Raw genomic sequence first — 22,078 nt, forward strand, 5'->3', positions numbered from 1 at the left:
CTCCAGCAGGTGCTCCTGAGAGCCTCACCAGCCACTCTCCTGCCACGGCATTTGCTGCAGTGAGACAGCGGCTAGTGAAGCTCTCTGGAGCAGCCACCTACATTCCTGGTATGCGCCCCTGCTTGGCCAAAGTGTCACAAGAGCTCAACTGAAGCCACACAAGGCTGGGAGCCAGGAAGACAGGCAGGCAGCATCCGGCAGGTAGCAGGTTCTTCTTGTCTTGGGAGCAAGACAGTTTGGGCCAGGTCTCCCCAGAAGGGCTGTCAAGCTAACCGGTCTGTAATTTCCTGGATCCCCCTTGTATCCCTTTTTTAAAAATTGGCACTACATTGGCTGCTTTCCAGTCCTCTGTATCAGAGGCTGATATTAGGGACAGATTTCATACATGTATTAGAAGATTATCCACTTCACATTTGAGTTCTTTAAGAACTCTCAGGTGGATATAATCCAGACTGGACAATTTGTTTATTTTAAATTAGGGCCTGGAACCTAGAGCTGGGTGGGTGAGTTGCAGTCCATTGAGGCCAACTCCCTATTCAGTGCTGGAAATACAGCACTAGTGCATCCCCAACAAATGGCTGCCATCCTCTGCCTGGAGACCTCCAGTAAGGAAGAATCCATCACCACTTAAGTTAACTTGTTCCGTTGTCGAACTATATGTACCATCATACATTTTCTCCTAATATTCAACTGAAATCTACCTACCTGTAATGTAAACCCATTAGATCTAGTCCTGCCCTCTGGGGTGGCAGAGAACCTCTTCTACGTGCCAGCCCTCCAGATAGGAATGTTATCATGTTCCCCTTCTGACTCCTCCTCTCCAAGTTAAACATACCCAGGTCTTTCAACCTTTCCACATAGGACCTATTTTCCATACCCTTGACCATCTTCATTGCCCTCTTCACCTCTTCTCATTGCTATTTGCTTCAGTTCTTCAGACTGCATTCCTCACAAATTCAGTTCAGGGACCGGTACCTGCCCTACATCCTCTGCAGTAAAGACAGGCACAGAGAATTCTGCAATCTGCATATTCTCCTTAACATACTTTTCACCCCCTTGTCATAAGTCACTGGAGGTGCATTTGTGAAATGACTGTAGCTCGCTAATATCTTCCATAATGAAACCTAACCTAGGAGAACTTAATCCTGCCATAAATAACATGTGCAGATAGTGCATGCGTCTTGTTGGAAGCTTGTTTCAGAACTGCAGCTTTCAACACATAATCACCACCATGTGCATTTCATACAGTTTGGTTTCATCCATCACCTATTGCAGGAAACAGACAATTGCTGAATATGAGCCTATAAATTTTAACTGTGTTGTTTAAGTATCTCTTAAATCTGAGCAATTAAAACCATCACCTGCAAGCATCCCTACAGACATCCATCTTGAGCTTTCCCAGTGGATGTTGTCTCTGTTAGTTACTGTTAATTGAACTCTAAATCTGAATGCATTCTTGGGATATCATGAAATAAATCTCATCCACCCTGCTGCCCCGGCCTCTCTTTTTGGGGCTAATAGCTGGGGCCAATGCTTGCAAAACTTCAAAGGGGTTTGTAAGTAAAGACTTTTCATCAGTGGAGCTGCACATCTTAGTTCCAATCTTTCATGCTTTCTGACGCAATGACATCAAACAAATCCAAAGGGAATTGCACGACTCCAAAGCAATGTGGTGTGTGCTCTCTTTCTGTCTGTGTATAGTGTAGATTTAGCAACGGTCCACACAATTAAAATGAGAAAATCATTATTTACATAAGATAGTTTAATAAACATGATTGTTGGCCCCTCCTTAAAAAAACATAGAATTGTGCAGTTCAAAAGTAGTATCCAGAGCTCAAGGGACTGCTGGAAGAAAATGAAAAAGAATTAGTAAGTGTCTTGTGTCAAAGTCTTCAAAGCAAAGGCAACCAATTTATGTCTCGTTCTTACTTACTGAAATGTAGTTTGCTTTTATTGTTCCTATCATCTTGCTTGTTATAATCCATCCAAGGAGTTCTCAAAGAACATTAAGTCCTACAAATAAATAAACTGTGAATGATGAGGAAGATACAAAAAGGCAACAATTAATATCAAAAGGCTGACTTGTAGGGTTTCATTACACCAAAGCCTTTTTTATTCTTATTATTAGTAGGCAGCAGTTCTTCTGCTTGGTGCCTCTGAGCAAAGAGAAATTTGCTTAGTGAGAAATCAGAGAGCTTTAAGTACCAAGATAATGTTATTTCTAAAAGAAGGAGTAACACCTGAATCATGATGCATCTTTCTCATTTTTATACTAGGGTTCTTTGGTTGTTGTGGTGGGGAAATGCAGCCAAAATGAACTTTGTCTGTCCTACCCTCTTTGCTAAAAGGGTTGTCCACCAATATTTTGAAACCTTTACATAGCACATTTCTGTGAAAACTATTTAGCACAGCCTTCCCCAACCTGGTGGTCTACAGAACTTTTGGACTTCAAGTCCCATCAGCTCCAACCAGCATGACCAATGGTCAGGAATGCTGGGAGTTATAGTCCAAAACATCTGGAGGGCACCAGGTTGAAGAAGGCTGATTTAGCACATGAACTGCAATATGCAATGAGGGCAGTATCCAGTATGAGCACGAATGTAAATTACATTGTGCTAGCAGCATAAGGGATTTCTAGCATAATGCCCATAGCGTTAGCTGGTGCAATGACTTTTCTGGGAAATCCTGTCGCACCAGCTTTATTTATTTATTTATTTATTTATTTATTTATTTATTACATTTAAATCCCATCTTTTTTCCTCCTAAGGAACACAAGGCGGTGTACATAATCTGCCTCCTCTCCATTTTCTCCTCACACAACAACCCTGTGAGGTAGGTTGGGCTGAGAGTCTGCGACTGACCCAAGGTCACCCAGTGAGCTTCATGGCCAAGTGGGGACTAGAACCCAGATATCCCCACTCCCAGTCCAACACTCTTGCCACTATACCACACTGGCTTTCACCACATTACCACTCATATTGCATTGGAAACTGCCCTGAGAAACAACTATCTGATTGTAGACAAAAACTGATATGTGTAGGGATGGGGGAGAATTCCACCACTGACCCCAATGAGGCTGGATTTCAAGAATCTGGCCCCATTGGGGCCTGCGGTGGAACGGAGCACTCACCTCTGTCTCCCCCCAGAATCCATGCGGGTTGGCTCCCTCGTAGTGTTGATTCTGCAGAGCCGGCCGCCAGCCATAAAACTGGTAGATTAGCCTAAATGCAGCCATAAATGCAGTTTTATGGCCGTAAATGGTGCCCACTATGCCATTTGCATCCTGAGACTCACTTACCCTACCCCAGCGATATGGCACGGCAATGGCAGCCAGCTGTATCGCCAGTGAAGCGGAGACGGTGGCTGGCTCTGCAGGATTGCTGCAGAGCAGAGCTGGCCCAGACGGATTCTGGGGGGGAGGGACAGTGTGGACCCCTCCACTGGACCCAGAGGTAAGGGATTCGTACATCCCTAGATATGTGTGACAGAAGCTGTCTCTGTGCATCTTACGTGAACATGGTTCTCTATGCAGTTGTGTACGATGCACAGAATTGTCTCTTAGAAACTATGATGGGAGGTAAGCCAGTGTGCCACAGTGAATAGTTTGTTGGGTTTGGCTGTGGGAAACCCAGATGCAGTCTAACAGGATTGTTGTGATCGTAAAATGTCACCTTGAACATCATGGAGGAAGGAGGAGATCAAGAATGGGAGGACTTTGCCTTTTGGGGGGTATACTTACTAGGAGAAAGCAAGCACCAATCATTACAGCCTTGATTTTTACATCAAGATCTACAGGGACCTGAATACCAAAGTTGGCTGTATTGGTAAAGATGTTATTGACAAATCCAGACCAATACTTGGAAATCGTGCCAATGGTTGACATATCATTTAGAGATTTTACCTGCAGAAAAGGAAAATAACATAAGCATTAAACTGAATGCATGGAGAACATCTCTCAAATATTTGGATAACTAGAAGTGTGGATACATGGGATTAAGCCTAATATACTGGGACTGTTCAGACAACACACTAACCCACACTCAGTGGTTGAATGTGGGTTGTTGTTGGATGTGGGTTGTTTGTTGAACCGTGGGTTAGCGTGTTGGTTGGTACATCCAAGAGGTGGCTTGTTAATCATGCAGTATGGCTTATTTTCTCAAACAAGCCACCTTGAGAACCCATGGTTTGTTGTTGGGTTGTTCAGGGTGGATAATAAGCCCATGCTGCATGGTTAATAAGCCACCCTGCGGATGTTCAGACAACATGCTAACCCACAGCTCAACAAACAACCCACAATCAACCACTGAGTTTGGGTTACCGTGTTGTCTGAACAACCCCACTGATATTTCATTCATTTGTTCAGATTTTATTGTTTATAGCCAATGGCCATTACAACATAAACACAAGAGAACATATTTATAAAACATTGAACAATCAATCCAAAAAAACACAAGTAGCGCCTTGGAAATACAAATAAAAGGTTTAAAGCTTATGTTTAAATTAGAAAACAAAACTCCCTTTAGATTTTGTCATGTGATTCAAACTGGCCACTCTTAACTTTGTTACAGCTAGCGGAACAGAGCTACTTTGGAACCAACAAATGTGTCTGTATCTGCCAGCAGCCATCTGATACAGGAGCAGCTCATTGGATAGGCCTTCTAGAGATGTCTGAAAAGGGAGCATAAACTTAACCCTAGGTGAAGTAGATAGAGGGCAGTATAAAATATAATGCACTACATCTTCAATTTGGCCTAATCCACATATACGATAATGATCTTTTGCTGATTTTTAGAAAATCTGCCAGCCAGATATTCAGTGGGCTTCAGCTGAAATCTGAACGGAATTAAAGCTTGCCTTACAGGGAAGAAGATTAATTCCTGCAGGTAGGTGGCGCTTTCATGATCTAGCTTGATTTTGGCATACCAAATGCCCTACTCTGTGTCTGGCTTGCTCGGCCGTGATGGGCATGGGGCGTTGCGGGCGGGTGTGTATGTGAGAAGACATGCTCTGAGTCATTGGCAGACCTTGGTGGTGCCACCAGAGGTGGGAGGGGATGGAGAGGCGTCTCACCTCTCCACACCCCTCCCAACTGCCTCTTGCTCACACAGCTGCTGAGCGTGTAGCACGTGCTCTGCAGCCCTGAAGAGGAGCAGTGGCGACAGCGGCAGTGGCCCGATTGGCAATGGTGAGGTTTTCCAGCAGTGCTTCTTCTCCCGGGCTGAGGATTGGCTGAAGTTACTGCCGCAGCAGCATTCAGGAGCTGGCGGTGGCTGCTCCTTCTACGCAGGAGCAACAGCTCCTCCGCATGACGCTGGCTGTGGAAGGGCCGGCCAGCTGGAGAGGCTGCCCCATTCTTGGCTTTCCCCTGGGGAAGTGGGTCGTGGGATGCAGTCTAGCGCATGGGGCCTGGATGCATGATCTTCTGGGGCCAGTTGGCCCAAGGTTTGCTGCAGGGGACCTAGGGAGACATTGGGGGAGGGCAATCCTAGTCAAGGATTCCCCACTAGGGGTGTATGGCCTTCCGGGTCCCTGTCGGTTCCCTCTGGGGACTTCTTTAATTAGTGATCTCAACAGAGAATGTAGTGTAGTGGCTAAGGTACTGAGCCACAAATCAGGAGGTCCCCAGTGACTCTTTCCCGGGGGGTGGGGTGGACTGCCTGCCCGGGGCTCCAGACACCCTACCTCCCCGTCATTCTCTGGCAAGGTGTCGCTCCCTTGCTTAGTTGGGGCATTTGAGCCCAACGATTTTGGGGGCCCATTTTATTGGCATTAGCCCAGTGGGTATGTTGGCCTGGGATATATCCCTGGCAGCTCACAAGTGGACCTCTGATTGAGGCCCTGGAGAGTCTATCTCAGCAGCTTTACTAATACCCCGAGGGCAGAAGCAATATTTTTTGATCATTCTGCAGTTGTAGGGGGTGTAGTCTTTAGAGAGTTTGGCCTTGCCTGGGTAGGCTCTGGGGAGGTCTCTTCTTGAATTACTCTTTGGCTCATAATCTAGTTCGGTGATATGCCTCCAAAAAAAGGGCAAGGGGCAAGAAGGGAAAGGGTAAGACCCCTCGGCCACCCACCAAGAGGCCACGAGGCAGGCATGACTCTTCCTCTGAGGAAGAGGCAGGTCCAGATTTGGCTACAATCCTGGCATGCCTGGAGGCTGTAGAAAAAGGCAAGGGGATTGCACCTCCCACTTCTGCAGGACCAAGTAAGTCCGGTGGCTTGCAGCCTGACCGAACAAGGCGGCAGACGCAGCGTACATTATTGCTCTCTGTTTCAGCACATTCAGATGCCATTGAGGTGTCTTCCAGCTCTGTTCCATCTCAAATTTCTGGACCAGCTCTTCTGCCAGAGGAAGGACCAACACCTGCGATGTCACAGCCTTTGGTGGTAGGGGAAGTGCCATCCACTACAGTATCAGGAAACCCAGCCTCGGCTGTCCCAGATGCAGGTGAGACAACTGCCGCATCCCATTTCACTTTCAGGTTGGGGCCCGATGGGGCTTTGGGGTGGTTTCCATGGTTTACTGCTCCTAGATGGCCTTTTCCTCTGCCTTCTGGGGAACAGCTTATCCTGAATGTGATGGGTCCCAGACCTCTACCTGAGGTCCACACACAGCCCCCACCCATCGTGGCGGTGGTCCCAGGATTGGCCGCTGTGACACTTTCCACTCCATATGCCTCTGTGGCCATGGGCGGCTGGCGGCTCCCACCTGGCCTCCAGTGGGATTAGCTACTGGCGCTCCTCCCCTTTTGAGCCCGGCGGCAGCGTCATCTGTTTCTCCACTGGACGCGAATTCACAGCAGCCCTCGACACCAACTGAGGCCTGTGCACCCGTTTGGCAGGGCCCAGTGGGACCTACACAGGGAATGCAGGCTTTACCTCCTCCAGTACAAGTGGATCCATACGCTAACGTAGGAAGGGATGCGACACCCACCGGTGCTGTGTCCTCCTCACCAATAGGCTTCCATCTGACATCCGGCACAAGGGATCACAGAATAGTAGGGTTGGAAGGGGTCTACAAGGCCATCGAGTCCAACCCCCATAGAGATAAGATCCTCTATGGGGAATTTCTTGATGTTTTCTCCTTGTTATTCCATGAACCAGAATCCAAGGCAAGGAAAAGTCAGGGGACAAAGAGCAGGATAAATGCAGGTGGAAAAAGGTTGCCTGGACCTGGGCAAATTGGCTGCCAGGCTTTCTGATCTATGCTGGTATAGCGCAACAGAAATTTCCAGAACATGGGTGGATTCTCACCAAATATATAGATCTCATTTACAGGGCACACACCGAATATGAGGGCCAGACTTGGTTGGCCTATGATGAGGCCTTTCACTGGAGGGCCACCATTGACCCATCCATATGCTGGGACCTTAGGGATCAGGACCTATGGCTTCAGTTTATGACCACATCTAGACCAGGATCAGGTGATAGATCTGACAGTGGTCACATCTTGGCTAGACAGCTACCTGAATCGGCCATCCAGCCAAATGCGGGGCAGGTGGTTCAACACTGCTGGCTTTGCTGGGAGTGTAGTTCCAGAGGCTCCTGCTCTTGAAACCCATGCAGGTTCCGCCATGAGTGTTCTGTCTGTGGCAGACAGCACCATGCACCTCTTGCCCTGGGACTAAGGGCTGGCAAGGCCCCATGTGGGATGGACAGGGTGGTAGGAAACCCGGGGGTGGACAACCGCCTCCTCCCAAAGGGAACCAGCCCAGTTAAGATTGGGCCCCTTCGGTGGCTGTTGAGGCGCTACCCACGGAAGGAAGATGCCATTAACCTCGAGCAGGTTTTCATGGACAGCTTTAGGATTCCTTTTCAGGGTCAACGCAGGGCCCAATTTTCCAAGAATCAGAATTCTGTCCATGGAGCAGTTGGTGAAGGCCAAAATTGACAAGGAGGTAACCACGAGAAGGGTAGGGATGGTGGAGAAATCCACCACGGACTCCAATGAGGCCAGATTCTTTGGAATCCAGACCCCCAGAGTCTGTGGTGGAATGGACTACCCCCCCGCCACTGCCTGAAATCCCCCCGGGATGGAACAAAATGGCATCCTGCATAGTGGGCACCATTTGCAACGCTGCCGTTGGCTGTGATTGGCTACGTATTTATGTAGCCAATCACGGCCAAGGGCAGGGATGCAAATGGCGTCCTCTCGCCTGACGCCATTTGTGTCTGCAGCCCAGCAGTGGATGGCTGCAGAACGAAGATGGCGACCCAGACCAGCTGCCACCAGGTAGGTTCCGTCCCGGGGGGATTTCGGGCAGTGGCGCAGGGGTAGTCCATTCTGGGGAAGTCCAGTAGTGGCCGGAGCTGGCTGGCAGCTCCGCAGACTCCCGTGGAGCGGAGCCGGCTGGGGAGGATTCCGGGGGGAGGACCAGATCACCTCCCCCCACCTGTGGACCCCCCCATGGACCCCAGGTAAGGGGATCCGTACATCCCTAGAGAAGGGTTCTTGGCCCATTTGCCACACCGCCGATTCCTAACTTACGGGTTTCCCCCCGGGTATCGTTCCAAAGAAGACTTTGGGGGAGTTCAGGTTAATCCATAACCTCTCCTTCCCCAAAGGTGGGTCAGTGAATGACAAAATCCCTGATCATCTGTGCTATACCTCTTTCGATGCTGCAGTGTCTGTGGTCTGGGCTTTTGGGCACGGGGTTCTGATGGGTAAATGTGATATAAAATCTGCCTTCCGCATATTGCCTGTCAACCCCTTGGATTTTGTCCTTTTTGGGTTTTGTTTCCAAGGTAGGTTCTACCTGTAGAGGGCCCTCCCCATGGGGTGTCCCATCTCTTGTGCCATATTCGAGAGGTTTAGCACCTTTCTAGAATGGGCGGTGAGAGATAGGACAGGGGCGCAGAGTGTGGTCCATTACCTTGATGATTTTTTGTTTGCTGGTCCCAAGGATTCCACTCAATGCACCAACTGGATGCAGGCCTTTTGTGCCTTGGCAGAAGACCTTGGTGTTCCATTGGCACATGAGAAAACAGAGGGTCCATCTGCAGTTTTAATGTTCCTGGGGATCGAGCTGGACACTGTTAATCAGTGTTGCTGTCTCCCAAGGGACAAGCTCTCCATCCTGCGTGAGAAAATCGTGGCAATCATGCATTCCCGTAAAGTTACCTTACATGCTCTACAAGAGGTGGTTGGGCATTGAAATTTTGCTTGTAAGGTAGTGGCTCCAGGCCAGGCCTTTTTGAGATGGCTATGCTGGGCTATGCAGGGATTACAGCAGCCCCATCACCGAATCAGGGTTACTTCTGCTATGCATTTGGATCTCGGGGTTTGGCTGCAGTTTTTACAGAAGTTTAATGACGTCTCCTTTTGGAGGCATGAGTTGCTCCTTGAAGCCGACCTGCAGATTCATTTGGATGCTGCTGGGTCATTGGGCTTTGGTGTCATCTGGAGGGATCATGGATGTATGGGGCGGTGGCCTGAGAGTTGGAGGAGGATGAAATTTGCAAGGATCTCGCCTTTCTGGAGTTCTTCCCCATTTTTGTAGCAGCACATATTTGGGCTGACCAAGTGGCCAACTTGGTGGTTCACTTTTGGTGTGACAGTCAGGCCTCCGTCCATGTCAGTAACACCCTGTCTTCCAGAAATTGCAGGATTATGTCGTTGGTGAGAGCATTCACGCTTCATTGCCTATGGCATAATATCTGGTTCTGTGCCCGGCATATACCTGGCTTGGGCAATCCAATCGCTGATGCTTTGTTGCATTACCAGATCAACAGGTTCCGGGAGTTGGCCCCTTGGGCATGTCCACTGCCAGACCCCACACCCACCACACCATGGGAGATTGGTGGGCTGAAGCAGGGCATGCCATGATGAACTCCATAGCTCCCAGCACTACAGCCGCTTACGACAAGGCAGGTAGGGAGTTCCAGCATGACTTGCGGTTACAGTAATTGTGGCCCATCCCTGTGGATCATCTTTTACAGTTCTGTGTGCATTCCAGGAATAGGGGGCTTTGAGCCAGGACCATAAGCGGTGAGCTGGCTGCATCGGCCTTTTGGTCCAAATTCAAGGACGTGAGTGATACCACTGCAGACTTCAGAGTGCAGCGTACCATTCAGAGCTGAGCCAGGGCTTCACCTGCAGCGGCAGGCTCCAGGTACCCCCTTTCTCCTGATATCCTTTTGGGACTCTGGAGACTGTGGCCATCCATTTGTGTCTCCCCCTATGAAGCATCGCTGTTCTATCTGGCTGCCTTGACCACTTTCTTTGGGGCCCTCAGGATTTCCAAACTGGTTTGGGCATCCAAAAGTGATGTATCTGGGAGGGCCCTGAGATATTCTGACATCCAAGCCCATTTGGATGTTGTCCGGCTTAGGATCAGGAGATCCAAGACTGACCAGCTGGGCAGGGGCGAGACGATGTCCCTCCTACCTGCTCAAGTGGAGGAGTTATGCCCCATCAGGGCATTAGCTGTTTTCTTGTACCTAAGGGGCCAGTAGATGGCCCATTATTTTGTCATTCCGACAATTCTCCATTAACTAAATATCAATTTTGTGCTGCTACTAAACTAGCACTGGGTGCTCTTGGTCTGGATAAATTCTGATTTGGGACACATTCCTTCTGAATTGGAGCTGCTTGGACAGCTGCATCTTTGAGTGTTTTACATGATCAGGTGAAGGATGTGGGGAGATGGTACTCCAAGGCCTTCCGGAATAATGTTATGTGCGGGTTTTTCCTTGATACCATGACATCCCCCCCTCCACTTCTTCTTGTTCTACTGTTCTCTTTTATTTCCTTAGATCGATGGAATGGACATGAACCTGGGCGTGTGCTCATATGTGGACACAGCATGGTGTTCTGGGTTGGTTGGAGGGCTTCCAGGTCTGGCTGCAGACCCCAGCTCGGACTGTCCCAGCATGCCTGTGTTCAGTGGCTTGGTAGATGCGCTATGCGGTGGGAGCACCTCCTTCTCACACTATTCCATTGAGGTTTGGTGCATGTCCCCCTGCAGGTTCTGGTGCTGCATCTGGGGGTCTGGGGGGGGGATGATCTGGGTTGTTTGAAAGGCAAGGACCTCATTTTGCAGGCCTTGGCCGATTATCAGGTTATCCGACACAGTTGGCCAGGGATAACTATTATTTGGTCTTGTTTGCTTCCGAGGATTGATTGGAATGCTTGGAACCAGAGGGCCATGGAAAGGGCCCACTGGAAAGTGAACAGGGAAATAGCCTCAGGGCTAGATAAGTATGGTGATGGGATCATCACTCACCCGGACATTATTTGGACAAGGGGGGAGCTGTACAGAAAGGATGGCATGCATCTGTCTGATTCAGGGAATGACATATTCTTGTTGGATTTGCAAAGGCGCCTGTGGGAAGTTCTTCAGCACAGGTGGGGGGAGTTTGACTAAGCAATAGGCTTGTCACTCCTGGTGGCTGCTAGGATGGGCAAGGGGGATGAGTTTAGGGATGGTGAGCATTCAGAAGCACTGTTCTGGTGACAGGTGACTCCTGAGGCCTCCCATTCTGGGTTTTGTGGCCCATCTGGGGGATAAGAGTTACCTGTGAGGCCGACTCACCTCACCCACCCAGTGTTTTGTGGTCCAGGAAGGGGTGACAGGGGAAGGTCTACCTTCCCCATAAGGGGTAGCCCCAAGAGGTTATATTGTGGTTTTAATGTTCTATATATTTTAAATTGTTTTATTGTGTGTTGTTTGGTTTTAGTTTTTGTGAACCACCCAGAGAGCTTCGGCTATTGGGCGGTATAGAAATGAAATAAATAAATAAATAAATAAATAAATAAATAAATAAAGAGGTGGTGATGCTGACACGCCACTCCTCAGGCTGTGAATGTTTTCGTCCATTTCATTCCAGCTAGCAGCTGGCACAGTTCAGGGCCCATCCTGGGTTTCCCCTTTGCAGATATTCCAATAAATGTGGCCCAACTTGAATCCAATCACTTGTGTCCGTCTCTTTATTACCCATCTCCGCTCACAAATAGCAGATGTTGATATTTAACAATAAGAACGGGGCTACTTAGGAGACAGCAAATGAATTTTAAAAATCAAAAGCTCTGAATTATTGAAAATCAGAAATGGAGAATTCAGTTGCCTTATATGTTTAGTGAATCATCAACAGGTTTAAATTCAGTACGAGAATGTTATCTCCAGGAAATGTTACCAAGTAATGCAAGCCACAATTTAATCCAGGCCAAAAATAAAATTCCAACCAGCTGAAGCCAAACACTAATTTAATTTTAGTAACCTGGCTGTTATTACTATTACAAATAATTTCTAATGCACTGAGTACAATTATTAGAAATATGATAAATAATTAAAAACATCTGTGACTCTGTTTTCATGCATCCCATAATCCAGATTTTTTCCTGCTATTTTTCAGCCACCAGAAATTTAAAACAAACCATGCATTGAAAAATAAGCCTTTCTGGAAACGAATGTAGGTAGAATAGCTACACCACATTACTGATGACCCAGTCCATGTCCCCCTCCCCCACCACCACTCCAGCCCTTGGCAATTATATGATTTGTACCATCAAACCTGAGAATACAGATAACTTGTTAAGTCAGGGGTGAGCAACATGTGGCCCTCCAGATGTTTTGGCCTACAATTTCAAACAGCCCTAGCCAGCATGGCCAATGGAGAGTGGTCAGGGGAACTGTAGGCCAAAACATCTGTAGGGCCACAAGTTGCCCACCCCTGTGTTAAGTGGTGGTCCATTGAAAAGGAGTTGCCATGGATATCTGGTTGTCTACTGTGCAAACACAATGCCAGATTAGATAGGCATTTGGTCTGATCCAGCATGACTCTTCTTATGCTCTCATTCATTAATTGCATTTCCATACCACCTTCTAGGTTGGTTACGAAGTTTGAAACCCTAAAAATCCAATATAATAATGTAACATAAAACTAGTTGCATACAAAAATATAAAACGATTTTGAACAATCGGCAATGAAATCCCAGGACCCTTTGAACTTATCATCATATGTTCTTATGTTAATGGATAACCACCTAATGGCATAGGAACATAAGAAGAAGAAACCTCTTGGATCAGATGAAAAGCCCTTCAAGTCCTCTTCTCCCCAGGAGCCAACCAGGTGCCTCTGGGAAAGCCAGTTGCTGGAAAGGCAATTGCCTTCTTCCCATGTTGCTTTCCACTGACTGGCATTCAGTGGCATAGAAAATTGCATATAACCATCTTGGTTAATAATAGCCCCCGATGGACCTGTCTTCCATGCACTTGATTTTTTTCTAATGTTCTTTTAAAGCGATCAAATCTAGCGACTATCATCACCACATCTTGTGGCAGAGAATGGCATAAATTGATTGTGCACTGTGTGAAGAAGTACTTTCATTTGTCTATCCTGAATATACTGTCAGCCAGTTGCATTGATTGTATTTTCAATCAATAGCTTTATGAAAGAGAGAGAAAAACGTCCCTCTATTCATTTTCTCCATACGACTGCATTGGTCATCTCTGCTGCCTTATAGATGATTGGAACTGTTGGAGCTCACAGCATTGGTCATACGGGGCATGTGTGGTGTGAGTCGTACGCCCTGGAGAACAGATGCTGCCTCTCCCCATCTCCTGACATTCTTATCCTACAGGAGCCATTGATGTTGGCAGTAGAAAACAAGGAACATAAGGGTGTGCTGCACAAACCACTAATTTAAATTACACTTAAAGGGCAGTATTCAATACTGCCACTGTGCTTCCACTCATTCTGTTGCACCAGCAGGATCCACCACCAGTGAGACCCACTGCTAGCACAACAAGAAACTAGTGCATCCCAAAGCAACTCAAGAAATTATTCAGAAAGCTCATTTCCGGAATGGGACAAGTCAGCGGAGCTCCTATTCTGGAAATGAGCATTTTGGCTTGTTTACAGTTGCTTCAGGAACCACTAGCTTCCCATTGTGCTAGCAGAGGGTTGTGATGGTGTACGGGCAGCATTGGATACTGCCCACAGAATGCAGATTGCAACCTAACATATTGGCTTAGATATTTTGAAAATGTGCACATTTAGAAAACATTACGGTATTTTGGTTTAAGGGTTTTGTGTTTGCTGAGAAAACATATAACATGTAACATGCAAGAACTGTAAGTTGGTTTAGTGAGGCAAGTCATCTTGATTTATTCCACCACTCTCAATATTTTGCCCCGCATATCCAGTGCAGATTTAAAACATGGAAAACTCAAATGCCAAGTAATGTTATCCAAAGTACCTCAAAATCAACATCTCCAAAACAACCGCATGTTGCATAAGGGCCTATAATCTTTAATATGTCTTCATTGCTTTCATTTCTGATAGTGAATTTAGGCAGAAGAGGGTCCCATTTCTGAACAACGTAGCCAACTGTGGTCCCAGGAGGAGACTGAACTTCTAACTATTGGACAATACAAAATATGATAAAACTAACATGTGGCTTACAAACATAATTGCTATAGGTTTTAATAAAAGTATTCATCTGATCCATAAACAATATGATACAGAATGTATTTTAAAAAATTTTTTTAGGACACAATCCCTTATCTGTTGATAAAATTCCCATCCACATCAAGGTGCACATATGTAAATGTGTAAGTAAATAAAATGGATTATTTCTAAGATTTACTAACCTCTTGAAGGTAACATGGAAACCAGCAGCTATTACATCTTAAAGGTCTATTCACAGTGATCACCTCTCGACCAGTGTTGTCCGTGATCCTCATGGTGAAAGACCGTAAGGGTGCACAGAAGTTGCGATCGAAGCAGCCATTTTCCTCCACCGCAAAGTAAACCCTTTGTCCCATGTGGTTTTTTATCTCATACTTGCTGCATGTCTCTGTCCCAACTATAACTAAATAAAGTCAAACACGCTGAAATTTATTTCATACAGTTAGTTAGAGATGGATTTGATGGCCATTTTGTTTCAGTGCTACAGCTGAAGCTACTTCTTTCTGGATTAAATGCTTAAAAGTATTTAATAATAATATGACCTGCTAGCACATTTGAGGTACGATTAGCCACATTAAAGCACTTATGAGCCTTTAAAGCCTTAAATGGTTTGGGTCCAGGTTATTTGAAGGGCCACCTATACCCACATGAACCTGCCCTTGTTTTAAGATAATTTTCAGATGCCCTACTCAGTGGCCCATCACTAAGATCAGCAAGGTGATGGGGGGCCTTCTTAGCAGTGGCCCCTAACCTATGGAATTTCCTAGTGCTGTGCCAAAAATTTCAACTCTACCATTTTGGGCATTTTGTAGGGAGGGGGGATGAAAACTCTGGAGAAAGAGGCTGGGAGGGGTGAGAATTTTGGGGAATTTTCTCTTGGGGAGAGGGACACGGTTTCCACATACCTTTGTAAGTGTAGGCAATTCTTGAGGGGTCTTCTTTCTATTTTTTATTTTTTAAAAACACCCCCTGCACTTGCAGGAGCCCAGGCCTCTTCTCCAGCCCAGAAGTTCTTTCTGAACTCCCAGGAGACCATGTGACCTCTCCCTCTCCAATAGGCATTCAGGAAGAACTCCCAAATGGACAAGAGTCCTGGGCTCCTGAAAGTGGAGGGGGTGTTTTTTTAAGAGAGAGAGAGAGAGAGAGAGAGAGAGAGAGAAGACCCCCCCCCCAGAATCGCCTACACTTGAAAAAAAGTTATGTGGAAACCCTGTCCCTCTCCCCAAGAAGAAAATTCTCTGAAATTCTCCCCCTCCCTGCAAAAGAGGCAGAAAAAATAATGCCCCTTTTGGAGGGAGAGAAAAAGTTCCCCAAAACAGGGGGCAGGGTCCAGCACAGCACTAGAATTCCCTCCTGAGAGATATACAGCTGGATCCATCTGTGGCTATTATTAAGAGGGCTTTTAAAGACATACCTGTTCTCTCTGGCTTATAATTGAAAATATTGTATGGTATTTGCTCCTGTTAGATATTTGAAATCACATTTTAGTTTAACTTACGTTAAAATGGTTTAAACTTAAAGGAAATTTGGAAATTTATTTGATATTCAGTGTTATCATTGTGTATTGTAAGACATCTTGGGAAGACCACGGTCTTGAAAGGTGGCAAAAAATGTAATAAATAAATAAATAAAGCAATTCAAATTCCCTTGTTTCACTGAGAGAGTTAATCATTTGGTCAATTTTCTCCCATTGTAATAACTGGACTGAGCCCATGGTTTGCCAATATTGGACCACAGCAGGTTTTAATATTTAAGGTACGGATGCTTGAGGAATTTGATCTTCATGAATTGCGGTAAGAGCTGACCCAATATGCAACTCCTAGACTAATGTGTGGACCAGAACTTAGTAATTCATTAACTTTTACCCTTCCTAAACATTCTGATACAGTTCTTGGCTCATTTTTTAAAAAAATCAGAATACTTTTTAAAATGTGTATTTTGAGAGAAAATATGTTACAAAAATATATAATTTAAATACATAGTTAAATGAATTTTCATGTGCAGTTTTATAATAATAATAATAATAATAATAATAATAATAATAATAATAATAATAGCAGATTGATTCAGGAATTGAATGGACCTAAGTGAACCCATGCAAAATTGACATGGAGAGAAATAAATAGATGTGACAACTAGGGATAGGCAGATTCCCTACCTGCTGGTCTGGGTGGGAATCCACCCTTGGGGGGAGGCGATCCGTCCCTCCCCCCAGAATCCATCTGGGCCAGCTCTGCTCCATGGCAATCCTGTGGAGCTGGCTGCCAGGTCTGCATTGCTGGCGATACAGCTGGCCGCCATTGCTGTGCCGTATCGCTGGGCTAACTCCGGACGCAAATGGTGTCCGCTACACCATTTGCAGTTGTAAAGCTGTTAGGTTAACCTAAATGCAGCCATTTACGGCTGCATATAGGTTAATCTAACAGCTTTACAGCTGCAAATGGCGTCCACTACTCCATCTGCATCCCTGTTTTTTCACATGATAGGCAACTCTGTATCGGCCAGCTCCTCAGGATCACTGCACGGAGGAGGTGGCCTGGACAGATTCCAGAGGGAGGCGGATGTGAGTGCCCTATTCCGCCACGGACTCCAGAGGCCAGATTCTTTGGAATCCGGCCTCATTGGGGTCCGTGGCAGAATTCTCCACCATCCCTAGTGACAACCCACAATTTAATGGCTGAGTTCATATATGCAATACCTTGGAGAAGTTCCACTTGCTGATGAATAATTATGTGGTCCAACTGTTTAAAAAAGGAAAATAAATAAGACAACGTAAGAACTGTAGACAGTTGAAGATATTTAGAGATGTTCATATTGATCAGTATGCAACACTAATAAATCAGACTGCTTTGCATAACTCAGCAATAGTATAGAGCTAGTAGTATAGAGCTAGTAGTATAGTGTAGTCCAGTCTTTCTTGTGCTGGGGGACACAGAGAAGCAGCTTGAGGAAGTGTGCTGGAAGTGCTTGTTTGGCAAAAGTACTTTTGGCTAATGGTGCAATCGTAAGTAAGTCCCGCTGACTCCAATGGGACTTATACTCAGGTGAGTGTGTACAGCAGGAATGGGCAACTGTAGGGGTCTAGGTGCCACTTTTGGCCCCCACAGGCCACGCTCCTGCCAACACTGCTGCTATGATGCTGAATTTGGCAGTGGCATTGGCAGGGGACAGCAGGGGCCGCACCGGGGTGGCGGTGGGGGGTGAATGAGGTCCATCGACCACATGTCACCAACCCCTTGTGTATAGGATTGCAACCTAAAGGATGTGCAGAAAATTCGTGCAAGTGGGTCCTGGGAGCTGTACACTCAAAACTGTAATTTGTGCAGTGAACCTGCCATGTTCTTACATTGCACTGACATTGGTAGCTGAGCAAGGACATTGCATTGGTTCAGCACTGGCACACCAGCAGCATCCACCATGTTCAGATGCAGTGAAGAACAGTCCCAAATTGGGGCAACTGGGCATGCCTTGGGCACAATATGGGGCATAATATTGCAGGTGGGAGGATATCTCCAGAACCATTAGCCAATCTGATGTGGATGCCAATGGATTCCCAGACTCCAATGAAGTTCAACCCAGAGCGAGTGAGCAAGGCTCATTTATTATGTTCTCTCGGTTGGGAATATTGCAACCTTGTCTGCAAGTTATTGGAAGGGGGCAGTGTTGTACCTAGTTAGTTCATGGGAATTTTGAACACAGCTAGCCTCAGAATCTCTATAGCCAACAATGTGGTTTCCTGTGATTTCTTCATTTTGCTCCTCCCCTTCCTCCCCCCACTCCTGCTGGTTTAATGGAACACAAAATGGACTGAACAAACTCTTTTAAAACTCTACTCTGTACCTGAACTGTATATGCAAGGATACTTGTGAGTAGGGATGTGAGAACACATCCCAGTTCAGGTTCTCAGGGCATCCCTGTGCTTTCCCCCTGCTCGCTGGCCCTCCAGGCTGCAGCCGAGCGCTCCCTCCGTGCTCGATGAGGAGCCCGCAACTTACCTGGCCCTGTTCGTCTCTGTGCCGATCACCATTTTTTTTTAAAAAAAGGTGATCAGCAGCACTTGCCCATAGAGTTATACACAAAATAGCTCTGTAAACTAGAGTACATGGGTGATTCACAGCGCTTTTTGCGTATAGGTCTATGTGCCCACATAGACTTATACGCAAAAAGAGCTGTGAATCACCCACAGACTCTAGTTCACACAGCTATTTTGCGTATAACTCTATGGGCAAGTGCTGCCAATCGCCTTTTCTTTTCTTTTCTTTTCTTTTCTTTTTAAACATGGCGATTGGCACAGAGACAAACAGGCCCAGGTAAGTTGCGGGCTGCTCATTGAGCACGGAGGGGGCGCTTGACTGCAGCCTGGAGGGCCAGTGAGCAGGGGGGAGCTTGGCGGGCACAGATCAGCAGGCATGGGTGCCAGCGGTCCGTCAGATTTGTGAACCCAAACAGGCGCCCGCAACATCCCTACTTGTGAGTAAAACTGTTTTCTTCACTGAAGAAGAGTGTGGTCTCCTTTATTGTGCTAAGATAGCCTGTGTGCATGTGGGACTTGTAAACAATCTGTTTTGTCTTTTTGTTTTTCTCTGCTAATTGCCCTTCTAGCAGGAGGCATCATTACTAAATAATCCCATCACTCCCTAGTTGGAGTGTCAGAAAGAAGCCATGCTGTGAAATGCCGACTTTAAGCAAAATCAGGTGCATTGTATTGATGCTTTCTGAACGCGAGTTATTTCTCAATTCAGTTTGGAAAGTGGGTAAGTGAATTTGATCACACTGTAGCCTCATTTATTGAAATGACTTGTGGGACATCCAGAACAGCTGAATATTCGGAAATACAAAATTGTAGCTCAGATGAGGAATTTGATGTTTGCCCACTTTACAGAAATGCATAGTTCAGGAGAAAACACACATCAGAATCAGAAACATGAATACAAAGAACAGAAATGCCTTTCCCAATAATGCCATTGGCATGAGCACTTTTGATAATCTGCAAGTGTGTCCCTTTGATTGTCTGAAAGTTCTTCCTCCATCTCAAGGTACAGAAAAGGCAAAAGGAAATTTGGGGACAAACCCTAAGTGCAATTCTTAAAAAAATAAAAATAATTTTGAAAAACCTCTTGCTTTCTGAAGCTGCTCTGCCCTTGTTGTTGAATAGGCTTTCTATTAGCAAATTTCATGGAGTATTTGGAAGTGTTTGATCAGATATGATATTCCCAGGCAAGAAGCTTTAGATCGAAGGAAAGCGATGGTGTGACAGGAGTTCTAAGGCTTCATCATTTAGATTTGATTCCATCTGAGTTGGGTCCAGCTATAAATCAAAAGTTTTGCTTTTTAGAAAACCTCAAAGCTGACTTCTTTCATTCTGCAAATCTGAGCCTGCAGCAGAATATCAGACGGAATAAGCAGGTCCTCTGCATGAAGAGCTAGACAACAGCAAAACAAAAAACAAAAAAAACCCTAAACGGGGTGGTTCCCTAAACCTTTGCTCATCTCACAAACACCATGCAATAAGAGAAAAAAATAGGTAGCTGTGTTGGTCCATGATAGATAGATAGATAGATAGATAGATAGATAGATAGACGAAGATATATATCTGAAATCTACAGCAGACATGGACAGACTTCAGGCTAGTGATGTGATGCCCACCAACCCAAAGCCAGTGCAAAACAATGGCTCAGGGGTGGAACCAGATACAAAGTAATGGTTGAGGGGTGGAGCCAGTCACTGCAGCCTGTGAGCTAACACTGCAGGGGTCGCCACTGTGGCACCCGCAGGCACCTCTAATGGTGCCCACAAAGGGGTCCCCAGTGTGAAGCCTGTGGACACCAGAACATTTTAAATTTCTTTGAAAAACTTGTTTTCTGTTATTTTAATACATGTACATGGATTTGCATAAAATGCATACCACTTTCTAGCAATTATACATAGGCTTCAACAAAAGTGGACCAAATATCCAAAGCAGGGAGCAATCCTATGGTCCCTAGACAGAGTCTGGGGTGCCACAGGATAACTTGGATTCCTGGATCCAAGGCCGGAGACAGTGCTCTGACTGTGGATCCAGGAATCCACGCTCCCTGCCCCCTCCCCCTCTCAGCGTAGAAGGAACCATGCCAGCTGCCTCTCCAAGGTTGCAAAGATGACTTCACTGAGGGGGTAAAGGTGGTGGGGAGGGGACTGGGGAAGCCATGATGCGATGCATCCCCAGGCCTTCCCAGGCTCCTTCCCTCCCACTCTGATGAGCCCCAGCTAGACGAGTGAAAAAGCCCATCTAGTCAAAATGCAGAGTGGGAGGAGTGCAGAGGTGAAGATTGCCTCTCTTGCTCCCCCACTCTGCATAGGATGCCCGTAAGCCTCCAGGTGTAGAGGTTTATGGGCATCGCCATAGGACTGCACCCTAAATATCCATTTGAAGGTGGATCTATATGCCACCTGTTCAAATATTGAAAGTGTTGTAAGGTCCTTAATCCACTGCATTATAGGAGGTGAGTGTTTATACTTCCTGTCAAAAGGGCACAGAGAATCCATTTATGCTCACCATTTCTTAATTTCTATGAAGCAGGTAAAGAATTTAAAAGAGCATGTACATCAGTGAATATTAAAGACTGTTCCAGTACAAGATTTATCTGTGTAATAACCTCCCCTCAGGGAAGCCCGCCTAGAGAAAAACAAACAACACAGAGGATGGAGAGGTGAAAACCATCTCTGTCCTCCTCCCACCCTGCCAGCACCAGCTTGGTAGGGCTTTGGATGCACAGAAGCCTCCTAGTTCAGAGGCTTCCATCTCACGAGGGCATAACCCAAAGGACTGCACCCTAAGGTTCATATTTGGAAAGAGAACAGGACCTGGATTAAGTATTCCAGACCAGGAGGCAAACTAACAGGAAGCTGGGCTTGTTTCCAGATGATTGTAGTTTCTGTAGGCTTCAGTTGATCTGGAGGCTCTGCAGAACCAGGAAGAGGATCTTGTATGATTTTATGAATTTGGCCTGGAGTATCTGCATGAAACAGAGTTAACAAGCTGGTAATGAAAATCGGTGTTAATCAATTATGGTATTATCAGATTACATGTATAAAGGGAGCCCGGTCCTATGTAAATTTATTCTGGACTAAGGTCTGTGGCCACAAAGAAATGTCAATAGAACTACAGCCTACAACACTTTAATTTCAGGGCTAATCCACATGGCATGATGATGATGGATGGTCTAATTTAATATACTGTATTTATTACTTTTACAAGTGGGAGTTGCAACAGAACGTTGCAGTGAGGAGTGCTCCAGTTCAGAATTGCAGCCAATCAGCCATGCTTTCTTTCAGGATACTCCATTCCATTCCCCATCCTCCTCCATTTTCTCTCCCGTCAGTCAGCATTCCATGCCTACTGAGAATGCTCAATGCTCATTGGGCTGTTTTGGGTTTGTCTGATTGTTTTTGCCCCCTTTGAACCCCTTCTGCAAACCTTGGAGTTGCCCTAAGCAAGCTGCTACCTCCCTCTTCTGTTTGTGTGTCACCTTTTTGGCTACATAAAGGCTAGCACTCAGAAAATTTGGGTAGCTATTAATATATACAAGTGGGGCACTGCAACAAAATGTAGTGTGTGGAGTGCTTCTGTTTAGGGTTCCAGTCATTCCATTCTGCCTTTCCCTTGGTTTTCCTCCCCACCCCCAAATAG

At 46.2% G+C, this 22,078-nt stretch overlaps 1 protein-coding gene across 1 annotated transcript in view; it reads right to left on the minus strand.

The window, feature by feature from the left end:
• Positions 1-1,974: 1,974 nt before the first annotated feature.
• Positions 1,975-22,078, minus strand: part of PLSCR5 (phospholipid scramblase family member 5) — a 28,629-nt gene continuing 8,525 nt past the window's right edge. The window contains exons 2-7 of the mRNA XM_084842035.1: positions 21,253-21,404; positions 17,108-17,150; positions 14,592-14,812; positions 14,198-14,359; positions 3,740-3,901; positions 1,975-2,013 (exon numbers count right to left, since the gene is read on the minus strand). Of these exons, the coding sequence (XP_084698161.1) occupies positions 1,975-2,013; positions 3,740-3,901; positions 14,198-14,359; positions 14,592-14,812; positions 17,108-17,150; positions 21,253-21,404 (779 nt within the window). The remainder of the gene's footprint in view (positions 2,014-3,739; positions 3,902-14,197; positions 14,360-14,591; positions 14,813-17,107; positions 17,151-21,252; positions 21,405-22,078) is intronic.

This window comes from Heloderma suspectum, chromosome 3 (genome assembly GCF_057233095.1).
Source record: "Heloderma suspectum isolate Gila_16-S chromosome 3, 16-S_ref, whole genome shotgun sequence".
NCBI classification, from domain to species: domain Eukaryota; kingdom Metazoa; phylum Chordata; class Lepidosauria; order Squamata; family Helodermatidae; genus Heloderma; species Heloderma suspectum.